The sequence below is a fragment of the Ammodytes marinus genome (genome assembly GCF_949987685.1).
Source record: "Ammodytes marinus genome assembly, chromosome: 13".
Taxonomy (NCBI): Eukaryota; Metazoa; Chordata; class Actinopteri; order Uranoscopiformes; family Ammodytidae; genus Ammodytes; species Ammodytes marinus.
This window is the reverse complement of record NC_137217.1, coordinates 23511392-23525757: the sequence shown is the minus strand read 5'-3', so window position 1 is coordinate 23525757 and position 14366 is coordinate 23511392. Positions and strand designations below refer to the sequence as shown.

Sequence of the window (14366 nt, the reverse complement as noted above, 5' to 3'; positions counted from 1 at the left end):
CAGTGGAAATGTATGACTGCCTGCTCTAGGTGACTCAGTTCTCGTGACATTGAAGCCGTGTCTCTGCAGCAGGAGGCTGTTTGCTTTGCCAACAGAGTCAAACACACTAATCCTGTTAGAGGGCAGGGATGTTTTGGACCACACACACAAATACATGCACACAGGTACACACACACACACACACACACACACACACCCCTTCATTCCTCGTCCATCAGGTACAATGTTCCACTCCACTTGTCCTTGACGGCTGTAGCCTCACCTCCATACATCAAGTCTTGTGTACACTCCCGGTCACAGTGCTGGCGCCGGTGCAGATCTTTATGCTCTATCTCTGTGACACATACTGACTGTAATCTCACACACTCCTCTTGCACCCCCTAGCACCATCATCCAGGTGTATATACAGTAGACTTAAATAAAGCGGAGTTACCCGGAACATCCATTACTCTTCAGACTAGGGTGGTGTTTGGGCTTGCAGGGAGACAAGCAGGTTCATGGTGGCTTCATAAAGATTTTCTAGTCGGGTGATACTCATGCAGGCGAGGCAGGGTTTCCACACACACACACACACACACACACACACACACACACACACACACACACACACACACACACACACACACACACACACACACACACACACACACACACACACACACACACACACAAATACTGTCTCTTGTTCCTTTTCATAATCTCACTCTCCCTTTCTCCTTTTTTTACTGTTTTATTTTAAGCATGTTGCATTCCCCCGTTTCTTACTCCTTTAGTGTCTTTAAAAAACGCACATGCGCAGACAAGAGACACAAGCGAGTCAGTGCACTGGGTATTCAAGAATGCTCTTTGAGAACGAGGGATGAAAAGAGGAGTGTCAGGGAGAGAAAGAGGCTCCTGGTTTGATGTCCAGAATACAACAGTAGGTAAGGGGGGAGAACAAGAGAGGAAAAAGAGGATCCAGCTGGTTTCTTTCCATAATGAGGGGCACCCGCTTGTGTGTGTGTCTGTGTGTGTGTGTGTGTCTCTGTGTGTCAGTGTGTATAAAGGGCGAAAGAGAAAGAGATGCAGAAAGAGACGGAGACAGAAAGAGTATTGAAGATGGTTTCACATTAACTTTTCAGTAGTCGTGGGACTGACACCACTCTCTGGGTCTTCTCCACTCTGCCACGCTGCTTTTGACTCCTGCCTTGGATGTGTTTTATCTACTCACACTTTACTTAACCATAGCTTGTGGGGTGGTTCGGTCGCTCATAAATATCACATGCATTATAGATATATACTGTAGAGAGTGTGTGTGTGTGTGTGTGTGTGCAGGTCACAGTCGGACCGTCTCGTTCCCATCTGTCTTTCTAGCCGGTCACGCACCCCATCACACACCACCTCACACACACTTTCCCTCTCTTTGGCTAAATCGGATTAGCTGGCCTGCGTCAGCTAACGAGACCCCCATGAAGCTGATTCACCCCCACCCCCTTCCCTCCAACAGCCCCAGCCCACTCTCTTTCTTTCTGTCTCACACACTCACACACATACACACACCCACACAACCACACACACACACACACACACACACACACAAAGTGAAAGCCACCTCAATCTCTAAATACACAAACTTCCCCACGCACGCACGCACACACACACACACACAAACAATGCTCTGATTGGCTGATAGGCTCAGATTGGACAGAGAACGCCCTAATTATACCTTAATTGTCCGCCCCTGTCCGTCCAGCTGCCTCGGGTGTAAAACACAGAGCAGCCTGACTGATCACTCAGGGCCGAAAACATATTGTGAAGGACAGCAAAATATGTATGTTGAAGAGTGAAAAGGGGGAGCGTTTGGCAGACAATAAAATCAAATGAGAGATAGGGGGGGCAGAGGACGAGGATAGCAACAAAAAAAGGTGTGGTCTGTTGAAATAGATTTGAATTTTGCATTTATCTGCTCTGTTTAGAGCTACTGACCAAAGGAAAAAAAGAGAGAAGTTTATGTCAGACACTAAGTGATAAATAGTTCATCGAGTAGATCATTTGTTCCGTGATATATGTCAAGACTTCCCACGGACTGTCTTGACTTGATTGCGGTTGACCCACAAACAAAACAAATCTACTTGTATAGGTGCAGTAAAATTGAGGATGCTCTTTAATTCTATTCCATTATGTCTGTCAATTGTTCTGTCAGAGACACACAATTTAAAACACATCTGTTTCCACAGGAAGTGAATGTGATGAGTATTGTGCGATTGCTTAAGTCACACAGTGCCTTCGTCTGCTATATTAAGTTAATAATATTACATTGTTATTACATATTAACAGAGGCCAACCACAATATTCTCAAAATTCAAAAAATAACAACAGTGATACTGTACATTATACACTAGATATAACTAGATTTCTCACAAACACTTACATGCGTTTTCAACCAAATAATTTTTTGGGTAGTGATCCATGTGCCAGTGTGTCACTTGATTTAATGAGGTATATGTGTGTGTGTGTGTGTGTGTGTGTGTGTGTGTGTGTGTGTGTGTGTGTGTGTGTGTGTGTGTGTGTGTGTGTGTGTGTTGAGTGTGTATTCTTCCCACGTACCACTTAAAACGGATCTCTTAAATCTTGAGTGCTGCCTTTAAAAGCAAAGCGCTTCGTTTACTCGCACATTCTTGTAAGTTTGCTCGTCTGACCTGCTGTTTGTGTTGGCGCAGAAACAGGGGGAGACTGAGAATTCTTCTTTTTGGGGCCGCCACATCCCACATCTCACAAAAAAAAACTCGGAACATGAGCGGCGGTTTGCAAGACTAATGTTGTCTCACTTGAGAGCTTCTGAGCTAATAGAACAGAATATTTAAAGAGAGGGGTAATAAATAATGAATAGGGATGAGATAAGGAAAACCAGAGGCCAGATAGAAATAGAAGCTGGGGGAAGTGAAAAAGGCCTTTCAATTTGAGGAAGTGAGAGAATACAACAGTGGAGAAAAGACATGAGATCTTGTCATCAAATGTCAACGCTTGACCGACCCCTTGACCTCCGTGTGGTTTGTGGGTCATGGTGAATCACAGCATCTGACCGTGGTGGAATGTGTCTCACTAACTAACAGACACATACACAACACTTAGTGCGCGCAGGGGTTTTATTTTTGACAGCTCTGCCTATTATCTCCTCTATATGTGCTCCTCACTGCCATCTCTTTCCTACTCACAGTAAAGTGATAACAAGGTGATCTTCCCCTTGGGCTCCTCTCATCTCCATTTAGACATGTGGAGCAAACACTCTTTCATCTTCCCTGTCTGCATTTATAAGCCCTGTTATTATTTTTTATTTTTTTTAAATAACAAAACTAGCCTATCAAACAACTGTGAGTCCCAGAAGTCAATTCTCCCTACTCAAGGCAGTTTTTTTCCAAAACAAATCAATTATTTAAAATGTAGTTTTGGAGGTCCAGAAAAATTGATGACATGATTAATTTATGTTAGTGTATGGGGCTGGGTTGTTCATTAGCAACAGATATGACCAGAATGCGGATATGATTTTGAGTAAATCTCTTTTTTTATAGTATATATTTAAAATAATGTTTGGAATGTTTGCAGCTTAAAATCTTTGTGCGTGAGTGGTTGTTTACTGTTGCTTACCCGATGCGTCCATTATTTACTCGTACTATAAAAACATATTGTTTCTGTCCAAATACGATATCTTACAGTAAATAAGGCTCCACTCCCATAGCCCTGTGTGTTTTTTCACCCTTAAATGTGATATAATTTAATAGCATGACTGGAAAAAGCTCTATGTTTCATATACAGTACGCCTGACAAAGTTTATCTATGAAATATGCCGTCCATATGTCGTTGAGTCACTTTGTTGATTTGATAATCAGACATTGCAATATTGATGTGGCAGTTTAAACCCCCGGTCCATTAAGGAAGCTGGTCCCTTCTTCTCAGTTTGTCCCTATACACACGAAAGCCTCACACTCACAACCCACTGAACTCCACTTCCTCCATGTATTAACGTACCATAGGATTTATGGCGCTGCATGTGCCGCAGTGACTTCATTAGCAGAAATGGAGCTCCTTCCTTCTCCCAGCTCTCCATGCTTCCCCCTCTTTTTTCTCTTTTCCTAAATCTCCTCTGTGTAATTCCATCTCCTTTGTCAAGTTGTTTCTCCGTAGTGAGATGTACACTGTGTCCTCAAAAGGAACCATTTTGGGTCCATCCTTAGCCCTAGCTGCTGCTCTCTCCCATTGAAAACTGGGACACTATGTGCATCCCAATGATTCTACTGAATGGAGAATGCTGACAGTGACTGGCTCAGGGGCCCTTAAGAGTTTTTACTACTGCTCTTACCCCCTTGAAGGGAATACTGGTGCATGTATCTCCTTGTCACCTTTGCTGAGAGGGCTGGTGTACAGATAACATTGGAGACCCAAAGCCATGGCGAGATACATGTCGAAACATCCATAACAATCTCTCAAGCCAAGTATGTTCCAAACAAACCTTGTGAAGTAGTAGGATAATACTTTACTTACTGTATATATCTTAGCCACTGTCTACATGGGAAATGTCATACCATTGTTTTAACTTGCTCAACTTTTTATCTAGTGAGATAGTGGTATTATTGGCCATTAAAACCTGCATTGTTTTCACATTACTACTAGCTGGTCCTATTGACTTCCTGCGCTTGAGTCTTTAACCAAATTCTTTCTCTCTGTCTCTGTGTGTTTTTTTCTCTTCAGTATGTTATGGCGCGATTACCGTGGAGGTGGATCCCAAAGTGGAGGTGTTGAAGGGAGAGAATGCCATACTGCACTGCAAATACACCGCGCCACCACCAAGCAGCCCTGTCGTGGAATGGTACATTGTAAGTCATTTTCAGGAATTTAAAGTTCTTTATTCCAATATTTTTTTTAAAGATCTCAGCTACCTAAATGTTTGCTGTTACTTATTTCTGTTACATTGTTTTCTTCCTTTTTCATCCACCCATCTTTCTGTACCTTCCCCTGTCTGTCTGTCTGTCCATCCATTCAGGAGGACCAGGGAGACAGGGAGCGCATAGCTTTCCGATCGGCGAACGGCGAGGTAAACAGCGATTCCGGGACCCCGCTGAGTGGGCGCGTCACTATCGGAGAGGACTTCAGTTTGACCATCACCTCGGTTCTCCCCTCTGACGAGCTGGACTACTACTGCACGGTCAACGCCGGCGCCGCTGGAGTCGGAGAGGCCGCCACCATGCTCAAAGTCTTCTGTGAGTCGGACAGTACCCTTAAGGACCTTCATACTGTATGACCTTAACACAAACTTTCCAAAGAGAGAGAGACACACACACACACACACACACACACACACACACACACACACACACACACTCTTCACTTTCCCATTTGTTGCCTAAGTGTGAAATTTATGACGTGGTCTGTTACTGTCATTGCCACTAAGGGTTTATGGCCTTAATCAGATTTGTGAGTGTGTGTGTGTGTGTGTGTGTGTGTGTGTGTGTGTGTGTGTGTGTGTGTGTGTGTTGTGTGTGTGTGTGTTCATGCATACATTAATTCAGAAGTGGCTTAACTGTACCTAATGCATGTAATGCTTTTTGCTGATTGCATTCCGCACATGCTCAGAGTAACTCCATGCAAAACATCTTCATATATACAGTATATAGCGTATAAAGGATCGTAAAGTATGATTAGCCACAATAGTCATCATCTCTCAAGAGTAGAGATGACTTTTGTTCATATTTTTTCTTAATTCGTAGGACTTTTATGCGTAGCCTCTCGAAAAAGCTAAGGATTATCAATTTCCTTTGATAAGTTCCCCAGAGGGCAATTAACCCAAATCTAATCACTCTTGACACAATTGATGAATAGTTCAATCACACCTGTCATGTCTCATATATCTCATCTTAATAACGGCCCGGAGTTATCACCCAGGCGCCGAGGGGCTGACCCTTGAGACAGTGTGCTGTGTCCTTGTCCCTCCTACGGAAACCCATGAGTAAACATCAATCATACTTTTATCCTTCAGTGGCACCGCCAAAATGAATACCCATTGATTTGCATGTAGGATTGGACTGATCAATCGCTCTACTGTAAAGAGGGGAACATTTGTTGAGGGGCATACAGCCAAACAACCCTTTTTTTCTTTTGTCAAGCTTTCCCTGTGAAACAGAGCATACAAGTTAACCATTAACATCCTTGCACTCAGAAGAAGCTCTGAACCCTAAAGCAATCTCTTAAAATAAGCTATTAATTGTGAATGGGCCAGTCAGTGGTAGACAATAGCTCAAGGCAGCGGTGCTATTTGACCAAGGCCTTTTTAGATGCACTTAATGCCCGCAGTTGTCAGTAAACAGCCCGTCTCACCAACCAGCAATTATTCTTTAAACCACTTGACTCATTGAGGGGGGTGAATTATAGTGTGTCTGTGCTGCCTTAACTTAATAGGGCTGAGTTATGAGGTCTCCTGAGGGTTGAGCTGCAGTATTTTTCTGTATGTCTCTCTCTCTCTTCCTCTCTCCCCCCCCTCGCTCTCTCTCTCCCCCCTCTCTCACTCTCTCTATATCTCTCTCTCTCTCAGGAGACCTACAGTGGAGAGTCCTAGCAGAAACAGAACATTATTAATCATAGTTGTATATCTCTGCATGTCTTGAGTTGTCTTACAATGACTGTCTCAACATTTAAAATGACTAATTTTAGGCTCAAAGCATTTATTCAGCTGCGTGTCAAAGAGAGTTGTATTCATGTTCAGTGTGTTTTAAAGTGATGAAACCCACTTTTGAAACCTCAGCGTACATCTCAATGCCTGTGAATTCATAAGGCAGTATAGGCTCAGTATAAAAAACAAAAAAATTGAGCGAGTGAGAGAGAGAGAGAAATACCCGTCTACTGTTTATTTTTATAAGCAAATGACAGCTGCAGGCAGTGATAAGATGACCTTGCATGTGAACAAGTGAGCTGGGGAATAAAGCAAGAGAAACAAGAGGGAGCACTCCCACCTGTGGTTGTGTGTGTGTGTGTCTGTGTGTGTGTGTGAGCCAGAGAGAGGGCGAGGTTTTTTTTTTGGGATCTGACCCTTATCAGCTCATGTGAACGAGGTCATGGTGGAATAATGTGAAGCAGGATATTTACTGCTTGAGTTAATTAACAAGGTCAGAAGGCATTTGGGTTGGACTGAATAAATGGATGTGGTGTGTGTGTGTGTGTGTGTGTGTGTGTGTGTGTGTGTGTGTGTGTGTGTGTGTGTGTGTGTGTGTGTGTGTGTGTGTGTGTGTGTGTGTGTGTGTGTGTGTGTGTGTGTGTGTGTGTGTGTGTGTGTGTGTGTGTGTGTGTGTGTGTGTGTGTGTGTGTGTGTGGCATACTGTACCAGTGAATGATAATGATATAATAATCGTTTTTTTCCTGTCTCAGTTGCTCCAGAGAAGCCTGAACTAACAAAGCCTTCAAGCCAGGCCATTACTGCGGGAGAGTCTGTCAGCTCCGAGGTGTGTGTGCTATTTTTTTTTAGATTGTTTTTAGAATTGTCCCTGCATACAGCTCCCCAGTGGATATTTTCTGATTTCATATGAACACTTAAGACACCTGTTTTCATTATTTATTTTGTTCCACTTGCATTTGTCCATTATGTATCAGATCGGTACCTGTGTGGTGATGAATGGACATCCTACGCCAAGAATTATCTGGTTCAAAGATGACCAGCCCCTGCCTGAGGTCAAGGACAGAAAAGAGAGTATGTCGCCTCTGGCTGTTCACTAGAATGTCATGACCTTACAGTCTAATATTATAGGCTGTGTAAAGCGGAGAATCATTTCCTGTGCTTTGTTTCCTACTTCCTCCGCCCCTCGTCTCTGTTAGAGACCTACATGATCCCCTCGGTGGTGAAGGAGGCCTCTGGTCTCTACACTATCAAGAGCTCCCTGTACATGCAGCCCACCAAGGCAGACAAGGACTCTGTGTTCCAGTGCACCGTGGAGTACAGCATGCCCGCAGACCAGATCAAACAAAAGAAGTCCAACACCATCACCATCAATCTCAACTGTGAGTGGCGGGGGGAGGGTCAAGCGTTCTGATAAGTATTCTATACAGGTGCTGATATAGGCGGATTTTGTTACCAGACTAGCCCCACAATGTACAGTCTTCATGCTAAGCTAAGCTACCCGGCTAAAGCTTTTATATAAATGCTGGACAGACCTGAAAGAGTGTTACCAATCTTTTCATCCAACTATCGACTGACTAGAACTGTTGGTTAAACTGTCAGCGATTAGACAGCACCACTTAACTCTGTTTTTAGATTGCATGGTTTCCATCTTCTGGACCTGTTTCATAGGCTGCTTATCTTTCGTCCTGTTGATAATGATAAAAAAGATTTAAAAAAAACTGTAGTTTAACACAACCACAGTGAAACAGCTCTGGATACATTTTGAGGCAAGGAAAGTAAAACATCCCTTCTGGAATGCATTGCACATCTTTAATCGATGATACACAGTATCAACAGTGTTAATGTTACCACAGGAGGAATGTTCACCTGTTACACATGTGTTCTTGTCTGTCTAGATCCCTCCGAGCACTCCACCTTCTCCCTACTGAACAAGGATGCGGTCAAAGAGGGCGATGCCGTCACCATGAAGTGTGAGACTGATGGAAACCCTCAGCCTGAGTTCGACTTCACTAAAGATGTACTTGTACATTTCATGTACTCCGATTGTTTTTTTTTCTGCTTTTACTTTATGTATCTAAGTCTTAACCATTGCTTCTCTCTGCCCATCCCTTTCCCTCCCACATCCAGGGTGTAGCCATCGACGGTAAGGATGGTATGCTGACGCTGAAATCCGTCAAGCGCACAGACAGTGGCCTTTACAAGTGCACTGCGACAGATTTCGACAATCTGGATGCTGATCTGTCTGGAACTATCACACTCAATGTTAACTGTGAGTGAGCAGAGAGACACACACACACCCACAAACACACACACACATGCAGAATTAAGTAAACACGCCTAATGTACATTTTATCTCCTGTTTGTGCTGTTTTGCCTGAAGCCATTTTTTTCTTTTCATCGGTAAATCATATTAAAATGGTTGGAATGGAATGAGCTTTAATGGAATCCTTTCAGGAGGCAGATATATCCAATTGAAATTTTCCTCAGTTCATCTGTTACTCTAATGTTATCTCAACTCCGCTCCCTAATGTGATCTTATCACACACATTAAGCAGAGATGTCCATAGAATACGCTTAACTTGGGCTTGGAAATGGGCTTAACTTTAGAGTAAGTGCATTAGCTTTAGTACTTTCAAAAAGGATTCAATATTCTTCTAAGTGCGGCCTTTTTTACCAGCCTTATTACATGGTTGTTTAAGCAATGGGGGATCTTTTTGATTGGAAGTGGCACTTTTGTTAACTCCTCAGGTTTCATGTGTCCCTCCTACCTCTCCTTCAATCGCTTTCCATTTTCTCTCTCCACCAGACATTGACCCAGTGATGGTAACCCCGGCCGAGCCTCAAGTCGTCATGCTCGGAGGCAAGGTGGAGTGGCAGTGTAAGACTAAGGCCTCTTCTGCGCACACTGTTCAGTGGAAAAAGGTGTGTAAAACATCTCTCTCTCAACATTCCTTCTATTCTCCTTTCACCTTGATAGATAGAAGCTGTATAATTATAAGAATGAAGAGCTTTTGCTTTTTTCCATATCTTTCCTGGAAATATCCCTAGTAATTTTAGATAATGGTTTTCCAAAATGCAAACCAATTATTCGGAAACATATTCACAGCACTGGCCGAATGCTAAAGAGGAATTTAGTGCTTTGGTAGAGCTCCATGTTTGGACATTTTATGATTCTGGTTCAGCTTTCATGCACGTTTTCAACTTCTGCATTGGTCAAGAAAATGTCATAATGTGACACATACAGTAACTTACTATGCGTACAGCTGTCGTGCAACACTGGAGCCTTTAGATCACAGGCATTGCGCCTTTTAAAGACAGTTGTTGGCCCCGCTACACAAGCTGCATTGTGTTGTGTCCAATTGCAGCAACTGGAGAGCAGACCCTTGTGTATTTTCCATTACATATCGTATGCTATTATATGAAGACTTGTATCATATGCTGTACTAATATCTAACATCATTCATTATACAGTATATCCTAAGATGTGTTTATTTAGCCTGAAATAAATTAGACTTCCTCGTATGTAGGAGACATGTAAGTCCAGCATTTGTTCTGTATGATTTATGTTTATCGTAGCAGGATCATTGATGCGTTTATACATTTAAAACTTGCCATCATGGCAACAGTTGGGGGTAAAAGATAATTAAAAATAATTTTGCGGTTTGTATTCTTTGTGTGTAACACACTAAAGGTAATAGTTAATAGCAGCAGAAGCACACTCCTTCTACTGCCAAACAAAATAGTATATGATCATATTTTCTACAGTGAACATTGAAGAGGCCCATTTCATTCTGATACTGATGTGGTAGCAATGGAGTCTTTGGTATTCATCTAGTCTCCTCCACGTGTTATGTGCAGAGGGCTGCTCCAGTGGCAGGCCTGTTGCCGTAGCCTGTTTATCTATTGTTGTGTCTCCTGGGTGTGAGGGAAACTCTCGGGCTGCATGGTTTTATGGGTAGAGAGAGTTTGTTTGTTCTCAGTGAGACAGATTCCTATGAGAAGAAGTTGAGAGGAATCGCAAGAGACGGGTTCATTATGCAGGCAGGGACTGACTTTGATCTGTTATCACTGTGCTTTGCACAAGTGTGTGTGAAGGTTTTCCTTTTGCTTTCCCAGCGTGGCTGCGCGCCTTCTTAAACTACATATTTTCAATGCTGTTCGAATCCTCACACACTCTATTCACACGCAGAGAATTTGAGAAAAAAAAGATGAAAAAGAATTGGGGGCTCATGGCTATAGAGTCCAAGTGGTTTTATTTGTGTTTGTCTGTTTTGTTTGTTCCTCCAGGGCTCTGATGTGCTCTCTCAGGACGGCACACTGTCTATACAAGCTGTTTCCTACGATAAGGCTGGAGAATACATGTGTGTCGGAGATGTGCCAGCTGTGCCAGGACTGACAACCCATGCCAGTGTCAACCTCACTGTCAAAGGTAACATAGACGTATACACACACACACACATTCACACACCTACAGTACATGCACAGCCTTACCGTACCTTAGGAAAACCAATAAAAACGTGTTTGGGCAAGACATAAGGTAAATCATTTATTCACTTCAGTATGTGTTTTACTATATTTTTCATCATGCAAACTCGTACACAATTCAACCACAGTCACACACTCATTCATACACAGTTATGTGTTACCGCTGCTACATTTACAAAGCTGTGTACCCTGGCATAAACTCCTGGAAGTATAACACAATGCTTACGAGCTGCAAAAAAATGGCGCTCTATACTAATGGCGCTCTATTTTATATTATTTTTCTACTACTTGCACACACACACACACACACACACACACACACACACACACACACACACACACACACACACACACACACACACACACACACACACACAGGAAAGCAATCAATGGTTCGATGTGGTATTGTTTTACTCAGAGGAAAGAGGTTGTTTAGTTTGTGGATGCAGCTGAGAGAAGGTGCGGCTTCCTACTCTCGAACATGTAGTTTCAATATTAGATCAAATGTATAATGCACTGTAAAATATCATACAGAAGTTGAGTTGGTTCAACTGTTATTTTGTTGTTGACTTAATGCAATCTCTCTAATAAGATATATTCATTTCAAGTTGATTTAACTTGAACTCTGTATTCTTTATTTCCAGACCACTTCATAATGTATTAATGTGGGCTCCTTCTGACTGTGGGAATTTTTTTTATTTGAAATGATCAGTTAAATGAACTAATCATTCAGCTTAAGTTCAGTTAATCATAGTTTTAAGGCAGCAGGGAAAGGTATCGTTTTCAATTTAAATGAGCCTTAAAATGATTAATAGTGTGTATGTGTGTTTCGGCCCAGCTGTGTTGTTTATACCAAAGGTTTCTCCTGTTCACTGGCTTTTCTCACTCCCTTTTCCAGGAAAGCCGATGATTGAGGCCCCGGTTGCTGGAGTGGTGGGGAAGGAAGGAGACATGGTGTCTCTCAAGTGCTCGGCCTATGGATCTCCTGCCCCTCAGTTCACCTGGACGCCCTCAGCCAAAGAGGTACGAATGTCAACACAAGACTCAAATACAACATGTCAGTGTGCAATTTCCAGGTGTAACTTTGTAGTCAGATGTAACTGCGGCTTTTCCTGGAAAAGGATCGCACAAGTAGAACTAATAAAAACTGAGGTGAAGGTGGATTCCAAACAAACTTAGCTTATCGCTATTGATGTTTTTTGGGAAGGCATGATTTTTCATAACAACTCAAGATGTTCCTCTTGGTGGGCTGCTATGTTTACTTCAAAAGCAGTAGAAAAAAGATGGAGAGAAAACAGCACACTGGACTGTGGGAACGTAATGTTTTATTCTAATATTTCATATTGATGTGATCCAGTTCAAAGAAAAGATCCCATACAAACGCGCTGTAAAGGAAACGACAGAATGAACATATGGCTTTATAATTGAAATATTACATAACCTACAGTGATGAAATGAGATTCACGATCCCTCTGTAAAAATCAGCCCATTTCAGAAGCAAATAGCGATGCGTGTGAGATCAAACATTTGAGTATACTTACACAGAGGAACTTACACTTGTGAGGTTGGATGATGATAGCAGCATCAAAAGGAAAATATCGTCAAAAGGAAAATATTCAACACATTTAAAATATAGGCAAGAAAATATGCCAAGATATGTCAAAATGAACGTCTCCTCTTTGGCTTCCTTCCTCCTTGGCTCCTGGCAGTCAGTTTCAGTGCAAGGTAACAAGGTGGTGAGCACCGTGACCCTGCCTGCCTCCGCCGAGGTCATGAAGGATGGGGTGACCTGCAAGGCCTCCAACGAGCACGGAGATGATAGCAAGACCTTCATGGTATCAGTCAAAAGAGGTCAGTGTCAGGAGACGACAGCAACCACGGTGCTTCTTCTTCTCCCTCCCTCCTTCGGCCTTCATATTTTCCTCACTGCAGGCTTTTGATGTTTCGTTTTGTGTTTTTTTTAGTAATGAGACTTGATTGGTTCGAACAATTAAGTATTGGAAGCAGGTGAAACCGTTTTTTTGGTTCAAACCTTGTTTGTGCGGAGAAATCTGATTTAAAAAGAAATGTTTTACTAAGTGGAGATACCTCACAAACTAGGTAGAGATTAGATGTTACCAGTATTTACAACCTGTGGCTGCCAGGTGTAACTTAACTCTTCTAGCTAACCTGAGCTAACTGACAAAACAAACACTGGCGGTCTTATATACTAGTAAAATGAATATGAAATTTAGTCGCCAAATCTGACCTGACCTGGAAATACTTTTTAATAATGACGTGAAGATGCTAGATAAAGCTCATATCTAGAATAACAGAACTTCTAGTGCTGACAGTGCTCTTGGAAAATGGGACGTGATGCTACAGTGACTTCCTGTTCACTTCGTTGATTTTTTTTGACTGGACGGTGCTACTCTGTTTCCATTTTACACATTATAGTTTGCTAAAGTCGTTAGTAGCAAAGATGTTAATGGTAGTTTGAAACTAGCTAGTAAGGTTAGCGTGTTACTCCTAGCTTATAGGCTATTAACAGAAGGAACTTTATGATCAATCATTTAGTTTAGTAGAGTTATGGATAGCCAGTAGTCTACAGCCGAATTTTTTTCTGTTTCTTTTTTTCCGTTCTCAACACCATAAACCTATAAGCCTTAACTAAATCCTTCCTTCATTCTGTTCTCCTCTCTTTTGCAGACGTTGGTAACTCAGCCGACAGAGGTAGAGCCTTCTCCCTTCTCCTCCTCCTCTCCTCCCTTCTTCTCTCAGGACTCTTTATTGTACAGACCCTCTAATTTAGAAACCCCCCCCCCCCCCTTCTCCACTCATCTCCTATTGCACCGGCCCCTCCATCACACATTAACACGCACGCACGCACACACACACACACACACACACACACACACACACACACACATACACACACAACTCCCTCCGCTGTACTGTACTCTTGTATATTTGCCCTCTTGCTACCAAACACTGTGGATATTGTATATTGTTATTCTTCTTCTCGTCACCTTTGTATGATGTCTGTCCTATATTTTGTGGATGCTACTACAACTTTTTGTGGCCCCTTGGGGACAATAAAGGATTCTATTCTATTCTATTCCTTCTTTTCCTCCTCTGTGTTTCTTCACTGTGTCTGCTTGTCGGTCACCTCTTCTACTTTTCCAACTTCCTTCTTGTTTCTTGTTTTCTTTTTTTCCCGTCGTTTTCCACTCGCCGGTGTGCTGTGTGCAGGTGTTGTAAC

At 42.5% G+C, this 14366-nt stretch overlaps 1 protein-coding gene across 2 annotated transcripts in view; it reads left to right on the top strand.

The window, feature by feature from the left end:
* The window catches only part of bcam (basal cell adhesion molecule (Lutheran blood group)), a 47753-nt gene that overhangs the window by 27178 nt on the left and 6209 nt on the right, over positions 1–14366 (top strand). Inside the window, exons 2-13 of one of the 2 annotated variants that reach the window (XM_080040226.1) lie at positions 4726–4850; positions 5018–5234; positions 7393–7466; positions 7615–7711; positions 7837–8019; positions 8536–8657; positions 8768–8909; positions 9447–9562; positions 10928–11069; positions 12024–12148; positions 12835–12976; positions 13814–13837. In XM_080040226.1, coding sequence (XP_079896352.1) covers positions 4726–4850; positions 5018–5234; positions 7393–7466; positions 7615–7711; positions 7837–8019; positions 8536–8657; positions 8768–8909; positions 9447–9562; positions 10928–11069; positions 12024–12148; positions 12835–12976; positions 13814–13837 — 1509 coding nt within the window. The remainder of the gene's footprint in view (positions 1–4725; positions 4851–5017; positions 5235–7392; positions 7467–7614; positions 7712–7836; positions 8020–8535; positions 8658–8767; positions 8910–9446; positions 9563–10927; positions 11070–12023; positions 12149–12834; positions 12977–13813; positions 13838–14366) is intronic. The other variant, XM_080040227.1, reaches the window with a different exon arrangement.